This window comes from Trematomus bernacchii, unplaced genomic scaffold (assembly GCF_902827165.1).
Source record: "Trematomus bernacchii unplaced genomic scaffold, fTreBer1.1, whole genome shotgun sequence".
NCBI classification, from domain to species: domain Eukaryota; kingdom Metazoa; phylum Chordata; class Actinopteri; order Perciformes; family Nototheniidae; genus Trematomus; species Trematomus bernacchii.
Genome location: NW_022987821.1, coordinates 2,439,967 through 2,459,114, shown reverse-complemented (window position 1 = coordinate 2,459,114; position 19,148 = coordinate 2,439,967). Strand labels below are relative to the sequence as shown.

The window sequence follows — 19,148 nt, the reverse complement described above, 5'->3', positions numbered from 1 at the left end:
GTCATTTTACTATTATATTGGGAGGCAACATTTGAACATGACCAGATAGGCGTTAAAAAGAAGAGGTATCACTATGATTGGTCTTTTTGTACCATAATGTTAAAGCAGGGTGACTGGGGGTTGACCTGACCAAAGTGTTCTTTATACTGACATGTTATCTTCCCTCTCCTTTTAAACTAGTGGAACTGCAACACATTCAATCTAGGTAGAAATATTGTAACTGCTTATTATTAGTCCGTGTAGTAGTACACATTGTATTTCAGTAAGTTATTAGCCGTGAATGCCTACTTGGCAACAGACAATCTTTTTTGTGGCCCGTCTATTAATGTATACAGTCTATGGGCCTGTACAGCAGCGCCCTCTGGTGTCCAATCAGCGCTACAGCTGCTTTGCATATCCTGTTTCTCTGACTCATTATGACGGCTATCGGCAGAGGAGGCTAGCCGAGCTGAGCTGCATAGATGCTCGGACTGCTGGACAAAACTAAAAGCAAGGTAAAGGTAAATTCACCTTTTAAATTATCTGACCATAATATAATAACCGTAATGTTTGTATATCTCGTTATAATGTAAAATGTTCTATCAGCATTACTGTTCCTACAACTGCATTAGCTAGGAGCTAAACTGCTGCTAGCAAACAAGCCGTTTTCGGCTGGCTTTTCTCGACTACCGTTACATTTATTTTTACTTTTACACCTTGTATTTACACTGTCGATAAAAATGGTCGAATGACACACGCCTTATCTTTCTTATTGTGTGTTTCAAGGCAGCCTTTCATGTAACTGAACACCTGCTCCACAGCCAGCTGGCTCTCAATTCTCCTCACTCCGAAAAGCACAGGTGTCTGGTCTCTGCTGGATAAACCATATTAGATTAGCTTTTTAGCCTTCAGCACCGAGGGTTTTTTGTGCAGTCACAGATAACACTCTATGATAACCGCTTATAACTCGATTATAATTCAGTAGGGGAACAGCTGTCAGCTCTGTTTACATGCTTGCTGTTGAATGTATCCCAGCAAACATCTACAGGGAACCCAGCAGCAGTTATTTCTCAGTGTGACTGTCTCTATCATTATATTATATTAGTTAGATTTACACAACACCTTCAGTCTATATGCCTGACCATTGCTTTCTGTGTGAGGAAGAGGAAACACAATGGACTTCAGCTACTAGTTTACTCTATACTAAAAATCCATTTAAATCCTACTGCTATCCTTAGGCAAGATACAAGCGGCATAAGAGTTAAAATGCAAAACATGTTTAATGAAGGAGGAACAGAACATCAATGCATTTATTTTGAACCAAGACCTGTTGATTACTTCTTTTGGGTTAATATTTAAACAAAACAACATTTCTATTTATTTTATTTTTCAGAACTGACAAAGGTTGATATTCAATCATGGACGGGTAAGTGTAAAATTCATATTTACATCATTGTTGACTCTAGCCAGTGCCATTATTATAATGATCATAATTACTGTATTAAACACTGTTGTTATAAGAGCAGCTGACTGAAGTGTGTGTGCTCCAGGTTTGCGGGGGACATTCTGAGCGGGGGCCGGGCCCTGCTCGGCGAGGACAGCTCGGTGATGGCTCGCATGCAGAAGAAGTTCTGGAAGACTAAGCAGGTCCTCATCAAAGCCACGGGCAAGAAGGAGGACGAGTACGTGGTGGCCTCAGACGCTGACCTGGACGCCAAGCTGGAGGTAGGGGGGGGGGGAGGGTTACCAATATCTACATGTTATAATTGTAAATAACATGTAGATATTGTTTACCAGTTTGTATTGTGTGTCATTGTGAGGGATAATGTATCGGCAGTAGGATTACAAAGAGAGGTTTTAGAACATCAGTGGCACAAGGGGTCCATTGTTTGCAGAGATGTTTTCTTGATGTCTGGATATAAGGGTTGTAATTACAGGTGAGATGTCTGACAGTACATCACAGCTCTGAACGTTATGTACAGCTCTACAGTCTGATCCTCTGCAGTCGCTTCACATCACTGCAAGGAATGAGAGCTGGTAGTTTTGATTGGCTGACATTTAGTTGTATAACTGTCTGCAATGTGCTAGAGTTTCACTGAGCTGCTAAGGGATGCACTGTGAGGCTTTTGTTCGCTCAGGAACAAGATCAGGCCTCTACTGTCCTCCTGAAATCATTGTCCCTCCATCTATCCCCGCTGAGACAAAGACAGAAAAGAGGGGAAAGTGTTTAAAGATCATTTACAAAGAGTAGATTCAGATAATCTTTTGCCAACCTGTCTTGTTGCATTTTAGCTCTGCTGATTCCCATGCCCTAACTTGATTTAATCAGGTTTTACATTTCAGTGATCTGCAAGCTACTATCATTTAGATTTGATCATATCCGATTTTATCCATTATTTCATTTTTCAGAGTATGACTGTCACCATTAGATAAGACACAGTTTTAATAAGATTTACACAGATATAAGGTCACGTCAGATAAGGAAACATCAGATCTTATTAAGTCAATTTTGAATCTTTCCAGCATCAGTACCATTATAAATTTCATCCAGTTTTAAGTTAATTTATCCACATTGGATTGTTTTTTTGTTATATTTCATCACTGTCTTTTTCTGACAAAATCTCAAGTAGAAAAACAGAACTGATGTATCGAAGTGTATTTGCACGAAGCCATGCGTGGATGTTTATTTCCATCTGCTTCTGGTTTTCCCCTGCCATATTGCTGTGAGTCAGACAGAGCAGATGGCATGAGACCAACATGATCTTGATGAATCAATCAGTATTGGTCGTCTTAGTAATACAACATATAAGAGGTGTGCTGTTCAGGAGCAGTGACCTGTACACAGGCAGGGATCTGACACTGCTGAGGCAAACGGAAAGAAGGCAGTGAGTGTTTATTCTAAAGTTAATCAGTAACTTCACGTAAAAGTCACCTCCTCCCTCTGCTCTCAGTCTACAGTCTCACACCTGAAGAGGCAGGCATGGATGGCTTTATAAAATATAGAAGTATTCAAAAGATTTCACAAGTGGGCAATGACTGTGACTAAAAGATAATCTAATTATTTTCTTTGGCAATCCCATGCTAATATAAATGGAGCAGCCCAAGTGGTTAGTTCTCCACGCTGCCTCTATTCATTATCATGTCCCCGAGAACCCTGCTGTATGAATCTCAATTTCAGACTCACACAATATTGCATTATGTTCTTCCAGCTGAATCCCCAACTGAAACTTTATTAAGATGTCCTAGCCTGATCTCTTTCAAATCATTCCAATCATGACGTATATCCTTGTGTTGCATTGTGGGTGCATTGCTTTCTGTCAGAGAGCAGTATAGAGTGACCTCTAAATCTGTGTTGCTATGACGCACAAGCATACATCTGGCAGATCGGAGGAGAGGCATCTGACTGCCAGGCAGAAAGCAAGAGAGAGCAAAATATGTTGTGTTAACACTGCAAAATAAAGTCTTGAAATAAGTGGACAGAAAACCAACAACAAGGTTCTTAAAGGTGTTCTAAAGAAAGGTGTTGAGGATGTATTTGAACCTGGCATGATTTTCTTCTACAGTTCTTCCGCTCGGTTCAGTTGACATGCACAGAGCTGCTGAAGGTGATTGAGAAGTACCAGCACAGGATCACACGTGAGTCAAACTAAACGTATAACATTACATCACTTCACTGCACAACAGTAGGAGCTATTTATTACAGGCTGTATCATTCTTTCCCTTATACAAGATGATGTGTTTATGATTGTGTTCCTTCCTGTACGATGCTTTTGTCTAACACTTAAGCTATAAATGGTTGGATAGAGGGTTTTTTACAAACTAATAAGCCTGTTTTTTAAACTCAAATAAGTTGTTACAGTGTTAGTGATATTCTTTCTAGCACGGTCGTGGTATGAGGAAGGCAAGATGTGTCTCCTTTGTGTACATGAGGGACTTTGATCTCTTTTCCCAGGTCTGTCTCAGGAGGAGAACGAGCTCGGCCTGTTCCTGCGTTTCCAGGCGGAAAACGATCGCACAAAGGCTGGCAACATGATGAACGCCACCAGCAAGGCCCTGTGCACCTCCGCCAAGCAGAGGTCAGCAGCAGGAAATACCAAGCCAATGATCCAGTGTTAAAGTGTTGCCAATATAGTGCATTCTAGAGTAATAGCATTAAAAATAATGGCTAAAAATGAACAGAGAAAGTGAAAAAACATGTTTATTATTGGCCATGATACATTATGCTGAATGTCTTTTTAATTTTGAGAAATTTCATGAGTTCTGTTAATCTTTTTCCATAGGATGGCACTTTGCCCGCCACTGCACCGCCTGCACCAGGAAGTGGAGACGTTCAGGCGGCGCGCCATCGCCGACACGCTGCTGACGGTCACTCACATGGAGAAGGCGCGCACCGAGTACAGAGGGGCTCTGCTCTGGATGAAGGACGTCTCCCAGGAACTCGACCCAGACACATATAAGCAGCTGGAGAAGTTCCGCAAGGTAGAAGGACGCTTGTTTGGGTGTATCAGGTGCTGGTTGACACTCTAATGATATCAATTATGTGTCTCTTTGTCTGTTTTTTAGGTCCAATCCCAGGTCAGAGGGACGAAGGGCCAGTTTGAGAAGCTGAAGAACGATGTGTGTCAGAAGGTGGACATGCTGGGAGCAAGCCGCTGCAACATGCTTTCACACTCCCTCTGTACCTACCAGGTGTGTGTCTGTCAACACCATATCATCTCTGTTAGACTCTGCTTTAATTACAATATGTACCTGTATGCTTTAAGAATGAATGCAGTATCTCGATCTGTCTACCTGCTTGTTTGTCTTTCTTGTTTTTCTCAATTAAGCCTTTACTATTGCACAAAAACACACTAACACCAATTAACATCTGACTTGTGTCTTCAGTGTGGAGGGTTAAATTAGACTTTTATTCCCAGGACACATGACTGCAGAAGTGGCAGTATTAGTCAGCTCCAGCTCCGGTTGCCTATGATGTAAACATGACACTCAGGTGGACACGATCATTTCCACCCGATTTGACGGCGTGTTGCTGTAAATAAATAATAAAGAAAACCATCAGGGTTTTAGACAGTTATTATAATTTATTTACGTCAAACATACAATATACATGCTTCCCTCAGAGCCACCATACTTAATTGACAGAAAGGCATACTCTTCTACTGGCACTGGGAAAAGAGTCCATTGCCTATCTTTGAAAGGTTTCCGGTGTTAAAAACCCTGCATATATGCACTCATTCTGGTTGGAAACAGTACTATTGAATATCTTTCGTTCCTGTCTTGGCAGACCACTCTGCTGCAGTTCTGGGAGAAGACGGCCCACGCCATGTCAGGAATCCGCGAGGCCTTCCAAGGACATGTACCATACCAGTTCACCACACTCAAGGTACTTCACACTCAAGAGTGTTGCATTCCCTGCAGACAGCAACAACACAGTGTGAATACCAACTGTCCTTTTAGCAGTCCTCTCAACATAGATCTGATCATCTATGGATTGTTATATTACATTGTAAATTGTTCCACCCTTTTACAGGACCTGAGAGACCCACTGGAGGAACTAGCAGAGGCACAGCAACATGTTGAGAAGAAGAAGGAGAAGGCTCCACAGAGCAACACAGACAGGTGAGAGAACACATTAATAAATCAAGGTAAAAATAAATCTAGTATAGTCCGTCTTATGTCTTGTGTTGAAAACCGCTTTTGCATGTGATGATCATAGTGCTCCGTTTGGTAGTTGAGGGCTTTAAAAACGTTGTGCCTAAAGAGACTGCAGCTCCAAATCAAATAGAGGCTACTGCATTGCTAAAAATAGCAAAACCGTGTCTAGCCAGCTAGTAAGGCACTTTCTCATTTATCCCCCTCCTCCCTTCCTCCTCCTTCCTCCTCAGTCTGGTGTCCTTGGATGACGACGAGCCATCCGGAAGTGCTTCTGGTTCAGGTATGTGTTGCCACCTCTGGGCTGAGACACACAGTTATAGGGACATGTTTACAGTGTGGTACAATCATGAATGAGCCTGGGCATCCTGCAGAAAAAAGTGGAGAAGTGAGTAGTAGTGAACAGAAGGCGCATTTAAGGAGGTCAAATATCACTAATAATTTGTTGACATGTTTCATCTCTGCTCTACACTCTTGAATGTACATGGTCATAATTATGTGTCTTTAAAATAAACTAAACAGCAACGTTTAACAGGAAAAAAAAGATTACTTTCACTGCTCTTGGTGGGAAGAAACTCCAGTTTTATGTTTGCTTCTTGTAGTGTGTTGAGAACTTTTACACAGACGGTATTGTTATATTGTTATATCCAGCACTTGTGTAAATAGTACAGGTGTGTTCATTGGAATTCCTGCTGCTGACTGTGGGCTGGACGCCTGTCGGCTTTATGATCCTTTAGTCTCAGCGCACCAACACACTGCCACACCTCCGGCTGCCCTGCCCGCTCTCAGAGGACTGTCCACGGACTCTGAGGACGACCTGATGCTCATGGCCGGTGATGAGCCACAGCCCTCAGCCCCCCCTCACGTCCCTCTGCAGCCCCAGCTCCTGCCTCCTCATCAGGGGGGGAGGCCCAGTGAGCCCTGGGGCTTTGAGAGCCTCCAGTCACAGCTGCCTGCCTGCGGTAAACTGGCCTGCTCTCTCCTCCACCTGTGAACTCTGACTCCCATCTCACTTTGCTGGCTGTGGCATGGGATTTCAACTCTGCTTCCTTTGGCTCTTTGGATCTGGATTCACTCTGCCTGTCTGGTGCAAGGGGCTTTGTTTCCTTCACTACGGGGAAACTGTCATCTTCACTTCTGAGACTCTTTTCATTGAACAGCATGCTCCTTAAAAGTCTGATTTGAAGAGTATCAACCCTCAGTTGTTAGTTATGGTCTTTTGTCTTGTCATTTCGGCCCTCTCTTTTGGCTTTATCTTTCTATGGTTGATTCTGTGAACCTCTGCAATCTGAATCTGTGCTTAGAAACAAGCTTGTAAATATGTGACCTTTCAGAATCTCCTGTGATGTAGTTACCTCAAAGATATAAGACTCTTCTTCTGTCTGTCTAGGTGTGGGTCCATTTTCAAGTGATCCGTTCCATTCTGCCGGGACAGAGCTGAGAGCAGAAGAGGAGGATGGTGAAGGGGGGGACATGGCTTTCCTAAAAGACCTCCTGAGCCCGGGCCCCGGGGCCAGCGACGAGTTCAGCAGGGAGTGGCAGGACGCCTTCGGGCTCTTTGACCCCCCCACTGTCCCTCTACAGAGCGCAGCAGCAACTGGTGGGCCGGCAGAGAGTAGTGGGCCGACAGAGAGTAGTGGTCCGGCAGCACGTCCTCCCTCGGGCCCCCCCTCCCCCACAGGCTTCCTGCCCTCCCAGCTGCTGGACCACAGCCTGAGCTCCACAGGTGAGCAACCCTGCCCTCTGCTGGAGAGAGAAGCTCACTGCAGCTCACTGACACATCTCTCACTGCTCTTCTTAACCCTGCTTTGTGTTTTAGGCTGGTCAACCCCTCCTATGTTCCAAGCTCCGCCCCTGCAGCCTCCTGGTCACAGCCAATCAGCTCAGCCGGCTCCAAGTCCAGCAGCCAATGGTATGCTTCTTCTTAACCTGTGTCCTCCCCTGTCTGAGTACAGTAAACTTTATAGTTGGGAAATGTGTCTTTAGCGCGGTGCGTTCAATCTATATATTAACACAGAGTTACACAACAGGGTTTATATATAAAGAGGCAATAGATACACTTTTTACTTCAACCTATTATGAATTATATCTGGTTATTTAATAACGTACAAGCTGCAGAATAAGGACCCAATCGGGTTATCTTTGGAAACCTTGTAACGACGGGTGTGTTCTTGTTTGTGTGTGTGTGTGTGTGTGTGTGTGTGTGTGTGTGTGTGTGTGTGTGTGTGTGTGTGTGTGTGTGTGTGTGTGTGTGTGTGGTGTGTGTGTGTGTGTGTGTGTGTGTGTGTGTGTGTGTGTGTGTGTGTGTGTGTGTGTGTGTGTGTGTGTGTGTGTGTGTGTGTGTGTGTGTGTGTGTGTGTGTGTGTGTGTGTGTGTGTGTGTGTGTGTGTGTGTGTGTTGTGTGTGTGTGTGTGTGTGTGTGTGTGTGTGTGTGTGTGTGTGTGTGTGTGTGTGTGTGTGTGTGTGTGTGTGTGTGTGTGTGTGTGTGTGTGTGTGTGTGTGTGTGTGTGTTGTGTGTGTGTGTGTGTGTGTGTGTGTGTGTGTGTGTGTGTGTGTGTGTGTGTGTGTGTGTGTGTGTGTGTGTGTGTGTGTGTGTGTGTGTGTGTGTGTGTGTGTGTGTGTGTGTGTGTGTGTGTGTGTGTGTGTGTGTGTGTGTGTGTGTGTGTGTGTGTGTGTGTGTGTGTGCAGCCGCTCCAGGTGCATCTAAAGACATGTCCGCCTGGTTCAACCTGTTTGCCGACCTGGACCCCCTCTCCAACCCTGACGCTATCGGACGCTCCCCAGATGAGCTGCTCAATGCATAACGCTGTTTGTGTATGTGTGTGTGTGTGTGTGCAGCACTGTATGAAGACTCTTACAGGATCTGGATGTCGGCAAGTTTTTTTAAGTCCGTAAGTAAGTAAGATGCAACACACTAAATCACACTGGAAAAGGAAACACTGTTGCTTATTAAACGCTCTCTCTGCAGCTTTGTAAATGACTCTTAACACACACATGCAGCCTCTGACTCATACACACACAGTTTCAGTTATTGCAGCTTCTGCCAAGCAGAGAATGTTTGGGTTACAGCTTTATTTTAGACAGCAGTGTGTGTTTTATTCATGTTAGTTTGGGTGTGTCGGTTTGCTGTGTACACACATCACAGAGGACCCAGGACGTAAACGGAGATTCACTGCACATGATTGTCACGTATGGATGAAGAGCGTACAGTGTTTCTATATGCATATACATAGCTAACATTGTGTATGTAAGATGGGACCCTGAACCTGTCACTGAGCCTGTATTTGCACACAAACAACAACAGTTAGATCTGGGGCTTGTTTCTCCCAGCAACAACAGTGCATTATCCAGCTATTTGTAGACCTAACTCTGTTTTTTTTATACCACAATGCTGACTCATTTCCTTTTCCTTTACCGGTGTGAGTCAACATGGAATGAAAGTCCATTTCTGCCAGTAAAAGAAATTCAATTATATATAATCTTAGCCTGATGAAAAATATCAAAGTAACTTTGGCACATTTTTTTAATTAATTGGTATCTAGAAATAATGACATCTCTGGAACTTGAACACTCCATGGGTTAGATAAATAATGTGACGCGTTTTAATCTCTGTAAGGAAATGTCAGTTTTCTTTCTTAAGGTCTACAGGCCACACTGATCTGTAATATGTCCTGTCTCTGGAGAGGACTGATCACCTGGCCTGGAGTCATATTACAGACACAATGGAAACTCACTGTCCACAGCCTCTTTATGTCACTGTCCACCTTCATCCCAGATTCTCCTGGCTCTGAATGTAGTGTTAAAAATAGGACGCGAAAGAAATTATCTTCAGTCCCATCTGTTGTTCAAATTTCACAATAGCAATTTCACAAAGGCTGAGGAAAATGTGTGAAGGATGAAACATTTATTTTTTGTCTCTTGAACGATGTTTTAAACTAGGACACTGGAAAAACGTATTTTCTAATGGGTGGATTATTTAAGTCCTATAAACATGCAAATCAAAATGTATTTATTTCCAGATGATATAGAAACTAACTCTAACACTGTAAAGTACTGTTCATTTTTAACTGTGTGAGAATTCAAAGATGCATTTTGGAAATGTGTTATTGTTTTATGGAAAAAGGGAGTGGAGAACTGTTACCATGTCATGAAATGGATTTCTTACACACCTGTTTTGGATTTGATTCCCACTGGGTTTTTTTTTGTTGAAGGGAAAAACGACTAATACTGACATTTTTGAATGTTTACGAAATGCTAAAAGGAACTGTTGCAAATGTAGAGTGGAGTCTGTAAGATTTATTTAATGTTTCATGAGTTGTTGAGATGTGAATATCATGCCCACATGCATCGACTTAAACCAAATCCAAAGTTACGGCTTTGTGTGCCTCAGCAGAGGTAATCAGATGGAAATGCATCATGGGAAAAAAAAACACATTTTATACAAGCTGTATATTATTATCTCTGCTCTTCTTTTTCTTTTAAATGTGACACATGAAGGGAAACTACTGTATTGTTTTGTCACATAATGTATTATACTGTATACTGCTAGATTTACACACTTGATTGTGATTTACACAAAAAGAATGTATTTCTCAAGTCAACACAAATGCTTTATTTAATTCAACTATGCCTTTTTATTTCACTCGAGGGGTTTAACAGATGAAAACTTGGCAGTTCTGTTTCCAATAAACTGGACAAGCAAACAAAGAATCACTGCGTTGAGCCTCATTCCAAAATGCTGTTTATCCACTCTGATAAAAGTTGGTATCTGAAATAAATCTGTATTTGTATGAATCTAATCTTCCAAACTACTTTTGTAAACAGACGTTTAAAAACGACAGAAAGTCATGTCGCCGTAGGTGTGATTGTTTTCAGCAAGTGGATATCTCATTTTGGAACAGAACTCTTCATTTTTAGAAACATGCCAAATCAGGTCACTGGATAAACAACATCCACACTTCTCTCTACTTCTACTCTGCTACAGGTTACATCGTTTCCTTGTTGTGAGGCTACATACATAGCAGCTGTTGGTTTGCTCTCTTCGTAGTGTAGACTTGTTAGTGTGCACGAGAAGTAAGTCATCTTTTTTTGTATGCTAATCACTACAACCTGAGATGGAGGATGTAATCTATTCTTGGTTAAAATTCTCTGAAGACCCAATAACACTCCTGATAAATAAATACATTATTATTCACAATAATGAGACATGTAATTCACAGTACTCAGCGGAGAAAAAGCAGGAGGGGAAGGAAGGAAGGGAGGAAGGGAGGAAGGGAGGAAGGGAGGAAGGGAGGAAGGGAGGGGGTCTATGGTACAACTCATTCAGATACATATCTTTGTCAGCCGATAATACAAACACAGTGTGCCTTTTATATTTACAATTCCAGTACATTCCTATCCCACCGAAGCAGGTACAGTTAAGTAGTAATGACATTTACAGGAAGAGGGGCCGGGGCATGGAGAGGCCGTCAATCAACAGCTCCAAATGTGGCGCAGCGCGTCTGAAATGTTTCGATGCAAAAGATAAAAAGTGGTGCATTTCAAACTAAGTTTAAATATTGATTAGGTTGACAGAAATACTGTGGAGACCATCTTGAAAAGTAGTGATATTGGGATGTGTTCACTAGCCTCTCCATGTTCAGGGCTCTGCAGGCCCGAGGGAGCCAAGATGAGAACCGTCTGGACACATTTCACAACAACACGAGCTGAGCAAGACAGGAGGAAATCAGCTTTACAGTGACTGTGAGGGAGATAGGAGGAGAGAAAGAGCTGGAACAAAAGGGGGGTGTGTGTGTGATGGACGTGGAGTAAGGAGGGACATTTCTGAAGCAAAGGCTGGCGCTTGGGAAGGAGGGGCAAGCAGACAGGTAGAACACGCTGCACACATCATAGCCCTGGCCTGCGTTTCCCATAGATACACAGCAGCAGATGGGGGGGCCTCACTGCTACCTGTTAGTGAAGCTTGTACCCGTTTACAGTCAGCCTGCACTGCAAATGGCTGATAAAAGTACACATAAATATGTTTTAAAACCCCCTCCTTGTATACAGTGGTGGAAGAAGTATTCAGATATTTTACTTAAGTAAAATAACTAGTACTACACTGTAAAAATACTCCATTACAAGTAAGTCTTGCATTGAGAAACTCATTGCAGAAAAATATATTACAAATAAATTAAAATATTAGCAAGTAAAAGCAGCAAATCTTCACACACAAGCTGGAAATGCGAAGTGTTTTTATACAAAAACTTAATTAAATTGCTGCAAATTAATTTCCTGTCCTACTAATTGTTTTAGGTACTTAAATATATTGTTGGATAGATTACATTTACAACAAATCATAATAAATATAAAGTAACTAAAGCTTAAAAATTAAATGTAGTGAAGTACAAAGTATAATGTTTCCCTTTTAAGTTGTAAAAATGCTTCAAAATGTGTACTTAATTACAGTACTTGAGTAAATGTACTTAGTTACTTTCCACCACTGCCTGTATATTCTGCTTGTGTGTGTGTATCTATGGCCAGCATAGTGCTCACATCATGTGTGCCATGCTAAAGGGTCAAACATGATGGAGCACTACGCTGGTGGAGCGAAACTGAGTGGTCTAAAATATCAGGCACATTTTTAAACTCCTCCTTGTCGCGACCGTTCAAGTTTTGCTACGATATATCTGGCAGCACCAAAATTAGCCTCCGTGGTCAAACTCTTGGTCGCCGAGGAAACCAGTGGCCTTTTTTTTTTTTTTTTTTTCTTTTACAATGGAAGGCATATTTTATATCAAGAGAAATAACTACAGATAGAAAAAGAGATATATCCGTGGAAAGGCGCCATGGTATAATACGATGAAAAAAAGAGTCTGTCCTTTCGCCCTTTTCCTCCCGAGAAAACAGGAACATAACCAGCACTAAAGGTAGAAGAAAGCGATGAAATGTTAGCTGCACACCCCCGCACAGGGCTGCAGGACTCTCACGTTGTAGTCGTCTGAGGAGAGGCAGTGGGAAGCGCTTTGTCAACGAGATAAGGACATCAGAGAGAGCTTAGCTGGCATGCTGAAGGCATTCTTAGAGCAGAAGGGTTGTTTCCTAGTAAGTGTTTTCTGATTTTGTTGGGGGGGGGGGGGTCTTCCGGGGGTGACGTGAAGCCGTCAGAAGCTCTCGGGCTCCTCCAGGAGGCAGGGCTGGGTGGACAGAGGCACGAGGGACGGGGACAGGCTCCGGAGGCCCACTGGACCTCGGGGACCGGGGAGTAAGGGCTTCAGGATGCTGACGAGGCAGAAGGCAGAGCCGATGTTGGGGATGAAGTTGACCTTGTTGCGGTCGGGACACAAGAAGCGAGGGAGGTCCTGCGGAGGTTTGGTTCTGTAGACACATGCAGGGACGCTTAGCCTTCATAATAAGTGGGTACATAACATTAACAAATAAAGAACATCCTGTAAATCTAAAAATCCACTCACATGGTGTCCTCGGACACTTTGACTTTCTCGCAGCCCTCTGGAGGTTCCCTCTTGAACATGTAGCTGTTGTTGGGTCTGGGGGAGGCGGCATATTTAGGCAGCGGGGAGCAGGGGCCTAGCTCTGAGGACAGACAGAGAGAGGAGACTGTAGGTCAAAGGTCGGCAGCAGATCATGCTCACAGAGACACGGCGTGCTTACAATGAAGTGTAATATATGGTGTGTGTGAGTCACCTTTGTCCTCGTAGGGGCTGCCTCCACTCGTGTCGTTGAGGACGGTGAGGTAGGAGGGCGAGATGGAGTCGGGCCGGCTACTGCAGTTGCTATGGTTACCGCTCAGGCCGCCCCCCGAGGGAGTCTGTGTGTCTATGCTGCGGGTGCTGCTGCTGCGCCGTGGGGGGACGGGTGGTGGTGCGCGGTGCCCATCTGGGACATCCTGTGGCTGTCGCACAAACACACACACAAATGAGGTCACAATAACAACATGGACCGGGGGCTTAATCCCCACAGTGGTTGTGTGTGCATTTTTAAAACAATCTCTGAGCTAGCAAAACTCACAACGATGGTGTCGTCTTTTTCAGGCGTGTCCCTGATGATGATGCGTTCAATCTCCTGGTTTAGGCCCTCTACGCTGTTTCGGAAACGAGGGGCCGATGACTTGGATATAGGGATGGGTATCAGGATGGCCTTGGGCATAGGTGACTGCAAAACACACACATGGCTGCTGTCAGTACCGATTCTGCACAAAGTCCTTCACTCACCCTTTACCCTCTTATCAGTTGCAAATACACAGAAATGGTATTTGGTTAATGTAAGAAAATGAACTTATACATTGATTTATGATATCATGTCTCAGAACTAATTTAGCTGTAACCTCCTGCAACAACAAATAAGTCAAACCTTTGATCATTTTGATGTAACTTCTAGTGTGTTCCTGCTAGCTGGTGGCTATGCATCAGTTAATGAGCTTGTCAAGTATTGTTAGGAAAGTTGCATGATAACTCTTTTCTCTTTGTCTCCTGAGGAGGCCCTGAAAGCAGGACAGCTGCACTCCAGCAGACTCCACAGGGAGCAGAGGACCAGCCCTGTTGCTGTCAAAATACAGCAACGTGACTGGAGTGTGTGTGTGTGTGTTACTGCATCAGAGGAACCCAATTAAGATGACTTTTCATAGACGAGAGACTGGTAAAAAAACACATCAGGAGACACACAGGGACATGAGTTAAATGGGACATCCTGAAAACTTTCTTTTCAACTTTCTTATCTTTTTTCAGCTCAGACAGAAACTCAGGCACACAGTCTGTATTGCTTACCTGCGACTGGATGATGGTATGGCTGCCATTGAACGGGGACTTGCGGTCTTTATCCCTCCGATGGCGGCTGCTGCGTTTGCTGCGCTGAAGCTGCTGTCGCAATTTGGCAATCTAGAGAGGTTTTACAAACATACAGAGGGACGTTGTTTTGCAGATGTATAGATGTATACAGCCATGTCTTGTTATTGATGGTGTCTTCAGTCATAACTGAAGCACAATGCTCAGAAAAAGCATTTATTTACAACATAACATTTGTTTATTTTGGCTTTAAAACAAAGAAACTGACCTCCTTGAGCTGGTCGGTGCTCCCACAGGAGGCCGAGCGTTTGTGAGAGCCCCTCCTCCTCTCATCTGCCCAGGCCCTGGGGGTCTAACACACGCACACACACTGGTTAGAGCTTTATTTCAGATATAGTACAACATAGGGGTTTTCTATGAGAAGCAACTGGTGTTGCCAGTGTCACACTTTGTAGCTGATGCTGTTTTTTTCTGATGCCTACGTAAAATAGACCATAGCTGCAGTTACAGAAATATCTTACAGCTTCTGTTTGACCAGACTCTGGTTCAAAGTCAGTATGTGAGTAATAGTCAAAGACAGCAACACAGCATCATGATGCAACCGTCTGCAATCTCTCTTAAACACACATGTCTTCAAAGCTATCTTTAAGAAGCAAGAACACACACATTCATTCATTGTCACTAACATTGTAGTTGTTTATATCTTACATACAAACCAATCTCAAATTCATATACCACACACAATGCGTAACCCCCCCGGCCCCCGCAGCACTGACCTGCGTCGCTTTGTCCCTCATGTAGGGAGAGTACGGGTGCTGGCAGTCGTCCTGAGGCCAGGGACCTGTCAGGTGAGCGCCAGCAGTCGCGCCCTGCGAGGGCCACAGCTGGATGGATGGCGGGAGCCCGAGAGGAGAATGAGGAGCGGAGCACTCAGAAGGAGAAGTGGGGGACGCCGGAGGACGTGGAGGAGCACCGCGAGAAGATGTGGGAGGATAAGGCCACTGATGCAGACTGAGGAGGAAACACAGGGAGGAGTAGGGGTGAGTTGGATGTAAACAAGGTATTTGTCAACACATGGTAAACACATCAATCAACAGCTGGCCTGCAGGATTAGCTCATGCATGCTCGCTCTGTCTGTCTAGGTTTGTGTGTGTGCATGTTAATCCATCCCATCGTGGGCAGAGCAGATATGCCCCCTTCTAAATCTCCACAGCCCCCTGGTTAATGGCATTAAAATAGCTTAAAGCAAAGGGGGGGTGAGGGGCACTGAGTGCAGGTGCCCAACTGACCCTGATTCAGAGCTGCAGCAAAGTGCAGGGTGTCAGCAAAATCTGATTTCAGATTCAAGTTTCAAACACAGACAAAAACGTTTACAACGTTTATATCCATGTTTGAATAAAACATGTGTTTCATTCGTTTTTAGTTTTTAGAAAACAAATAGTTGAACATTGCATTTACTGGGAACTAAACTGCAAGATAGAATTTAAAATAATAATAATAATGATAATAACAATATTATCCCTGTAAACAAAAGGACAACCACCTAGCAATAATAACGCCATGCATGCACAAGCAACAGAATATATGCAAATGCAGAGCATCTTGCAGGATAGAGGATGAATTTATTTATTTCAGCAAAAAAAGCTACTCAGTCCTAGTAACGACACACCGTACATGCATGTATCTGCACGTAAAAACACAGCATTGATTGACAGAGCTTGTCCAGGAGCTATATTTGGCAGGGGACTTGACCAGCACACATCACTGTTGCTAGGGAACAGGACAACTGATCGTCATTAAAACACAGCAGCGCTTGTGTGTGTGTGTGTGTATATGTGTGTGTATATGTGTGTGTGTGTATATGTGTGAGTTTGTGTGAGTAAACAGGGGTTTTCGCATCAGCAGCCTGCTAGCAAAATGCTCAGCTTTCTTTATTTTCACTGCTGTTTTTCCTGTCTGCAGTCATAAAATCAACAACCAACTACAATGGACCTGGGGCTCATAGCAATAGTAGCACTGGTAGTAGTATAAAAAACAGCCTTTTTTTTAAAGGAGCTACACTGTTACCACCTGAGGAAACTTTAAATCAAAGATAAGCTTATAACACAAGACAGACAGTCCTCATGAGCCATGAGCAAAAGGCGGACAGCATAACCTGCACAGAAAGTAATAAGCACATAATGTACATCCACTAATTTCTCCATTATTTGTTTTAAATCAAACCATCCAAAGATGTCACAATCTGAATTTCCCAAAGGCCAAAATGATGCCTTGAAATTGCACATTTTGTTCATCCAAAATCAATTGATCAATCAAAAACCAAAGATAGTCTACCTATGTATACACACTATCTACATATTATACTGGGAAAATATTTCCATTTGGGTCAGAAGAGTTATTTTAGGTCACATGTGTTTAACAAATGACAGTGATCAATACTTGTTTCCTTTTCTGTTGATGGACTAATCCATTATTTGTTACAGCTCTAGTACATAACTGCCTTTGCACACTGTCTGCCTAACTGCCATGTGATTGTTAAATATTGCAATAAAAACAAATGTAACAAGAAGACCTTACCACACAAAATACAATACATCAATCTTGCCAATTTGCTGCAATGTATAATAAAACAATAGGTCTAAAGCAGAGATTATGCGATTTAAATCATTATTGATCAGGCTGTGCATTCATTATATTAATATATATTATACATACAAATGAAAGATTGCTCCCTGCATATCGAATCCTCATGCCATGTCATGAATAATGAAGGCCAATTGTGTTTACAGGGAGAGAAGCATGCAGCTCCTCCCACACATATCATCACTATCATGAAAACGTATTCCATATGGACCTATATGACAAAAGAGCATATAACCAGGCTCATGATTTTGAGATGAATTTAAATGTGTGTGAGGAGAAACATGACGGCACTCACCTGCAGGAATGTGACCGAGCTGCGCTGCATGCAAAGGTGCATGGAGCTCTTCACCTCAGCCCCTGTTGATGTCTGCAGCTCCGAGAAGATGCCAAAGAGGCGGTGGGAACACAGGGCAAAGGGACGACTGTGCAGGTTGCAAGTGAGGAAAGCCCTCTCAGATATAAACAGGCAGACATAGAAAATATCCTAAAACGTTTTCGTGGGGATAGCACTGATACAGGAGGTGTCAAAATGGGCGTTGCTGTTTTCGCACCCTGCCTCCTCGTCGTCGTGGATGGATGTTTTTCTCTCCCGGCTGATGCGGCACGACGGCTGAAACAGCTACCGAAACGATTTCAGCCCGCAAAAATATGGGTATCAAAAGAGGAAACGTCGTTGTGAGCCTGGCGGAGATCGTGAAGTGTCGGAAAACGACAGAAAATATAGCAGAAGGACAGAAAATACAGAAGGGATAGAAAGAAGAAGGCGGTGATGCTGTGCTAGTTGGTTGACACGACGGGAGAGGGACCAGTGTGAAGCACGCCGGAGTAAACACCGATACTTCCGGTTGTTGTTTTTCGAAGTAAAATATATTCTCTGTCGATTTTTACCCAGGACTCTGGATTCATTCTTAATTTGAATAACATAGACTAGTTTTAAACAGGCTCAACTTGTACTGTGGGTTTACTGGTTACCACAGTGTGGAAATGAACATTGTTACAGGAAAAGTAAAATACAACATATTAAATAAGAGGCATGCATATAATATTAGAGATAGAAATTACACACATTACAAAAGTACCGATCCAGGTAGACAACAATAAGTACAGTTACAGTATTTTTAAGAAAAAATAAATAAGTGTAGCATATATAAGTAGTGTGATAGCAGCCAGATAATACATTGGATATATAAGGGCTTTAAGGCAGGTCCTGCTATATTCATGCAAAAGCTATATCTTCACTTCAGATAGTGTGATAAAATCTAATTTGACATTTTCCAATTTTGTATTATTTATTCGACATATGTGCTAATCAAATTATAGCACACACCGCTGGGGAAAAAGCAGTGGTATATATTAACAGGAATAACTTGTAGTATCCCTATCTGAAAAAAATGAAACATACAAAAACTATTATCACAATTCTAAAAACAATATGTATTAAATATGTATTGACTTGATCCATTTCCGGTGCAGTCTGATACCTGCAGCTGACTTGACGCTGGAGTGGATCTGTGACGTAGCGTACCAACGCTGCGCTGCTCGTGCTGATGCTGCAGTTGCTATGGCGCGTGGAGCAGACGGCGGCGGAAAAGTGAAGTAAACAAGTGGAGGAGAGGAAATGTCTCCCTCTTGTGTCGAATTTAGCAACTTGTGGTGAGTCTGGGAGACCTGTATAACAAGACAGGGCTGAAGACAAACTATATTTAATCAGTTTTGGACTTAAAGCACGTGTACATTTTCAGCGTTGGTCTTGTGCTGCTGCCAATGTCTGCTATGCTAAAGCTAAAGCTAAAGCTAATATGGCTTCCAAAAACAGTTTGCCTAAAATGTTTAACAAACAATTTTACTCATACTTTGCATTCCCTACTTATTTTAAATGGCCCAAAAAATATTAAATAGGTTTTAAGGATGGCATGAATATTCAAATTGGCCATACGTCAGCTTCCAGTGAGTATTTAACGAAATACTGCGACATTTTTAAAACATTGTTTTTGCTAACTACTAAGCTAATGTTGTGTTTCACTGGGTCATAGGACGATGCTGCTGCCTGGGAAGGACTGTTGGTGTGTTTTTGGAAGAAGACTGTTTCTCCAG

At 43.0% G+C, this 19,148-nt stretch overlaps 2 protein-coding genes across 4 annotated transcripts; one reads left to right on the top strand and one right to left on the bottom strand.

Moving 5' to 3' along the window:
* The first annotated feature begins 413 nt into the window (after positions 1-413).
* ical1 (islet cell autoantigen 1-like) lies at positions 414-10,341 on the top strand. 3 transcript variants are annotated; one of them, XM_034151127.1, is made up of 14 exons: positions 414-500; positions 1,373-1,405; positions 1,530-1,704; positions 3,543-3,615; positions 3,932-4,055; positions 4,260-4,458; positions 4,543-4,668; positions 5,264-5,362; positions 5,510-5,598; positions 5,865-5,914; positions 6,369-6,593; positions 7,022-7,357; positions 7,451-7,543; positions 8,320-10,341. In XM_034151127.1, the coding sequence occupies exons 2-14, from the start codon at positions 1,398-1,400 to the stop codon at positions 8,433-8,435; spliced, it is 1,713 nt and encodes a 570-aa protein (XP_034007018.1). In that variant the 5' UTR covers positions 414-500; positions 1,373-1,397; the 3' UTR covers positions 8,436-10,341. The 3 variants fall into 3 exon arrangements, with proteins under 3 accessions (XP_034007018.1, XP_034007020.1, XP_034007019.1); XM_034151128.1 differs by having other exon boundaries at positions 417-494; XM_034151129.1 differs by lacking the exon at positions 6,369-6,593.
* Positions 10,342-10,680: 339 nt separating this feature from the next.
* On the bottom strand, positions 10,681-17,960 carry LOC117499226 (protein FAM117B-like). The gene is made up of 10 exons (XM_034151605.1): positions 17,943-17,960; positions 17,606-17,673; positions 17,350-17,397; positions 15,188-15,422; positions 14,680-14,763; positions 14,394-14,504; positions 13,639-13,782; positions 13,315-13,522; positions 13,083-13,203; positions 10,681-12,987 (listed from the first exon to the last, which is right to left on the bottom strand). The coding sequence occupies exons 1-10, from the start codon at positions 17,958-17,960 to the stop codon at positions 12,774-12,776; spliced, it is 1,251 nt and encodes a 416-aa protein (XP_034007496.1). The 3' UTR covers positions 10,681-12,773.
* Positions 17,961-19,148: the final 1,188 nt, after the last annotated feature.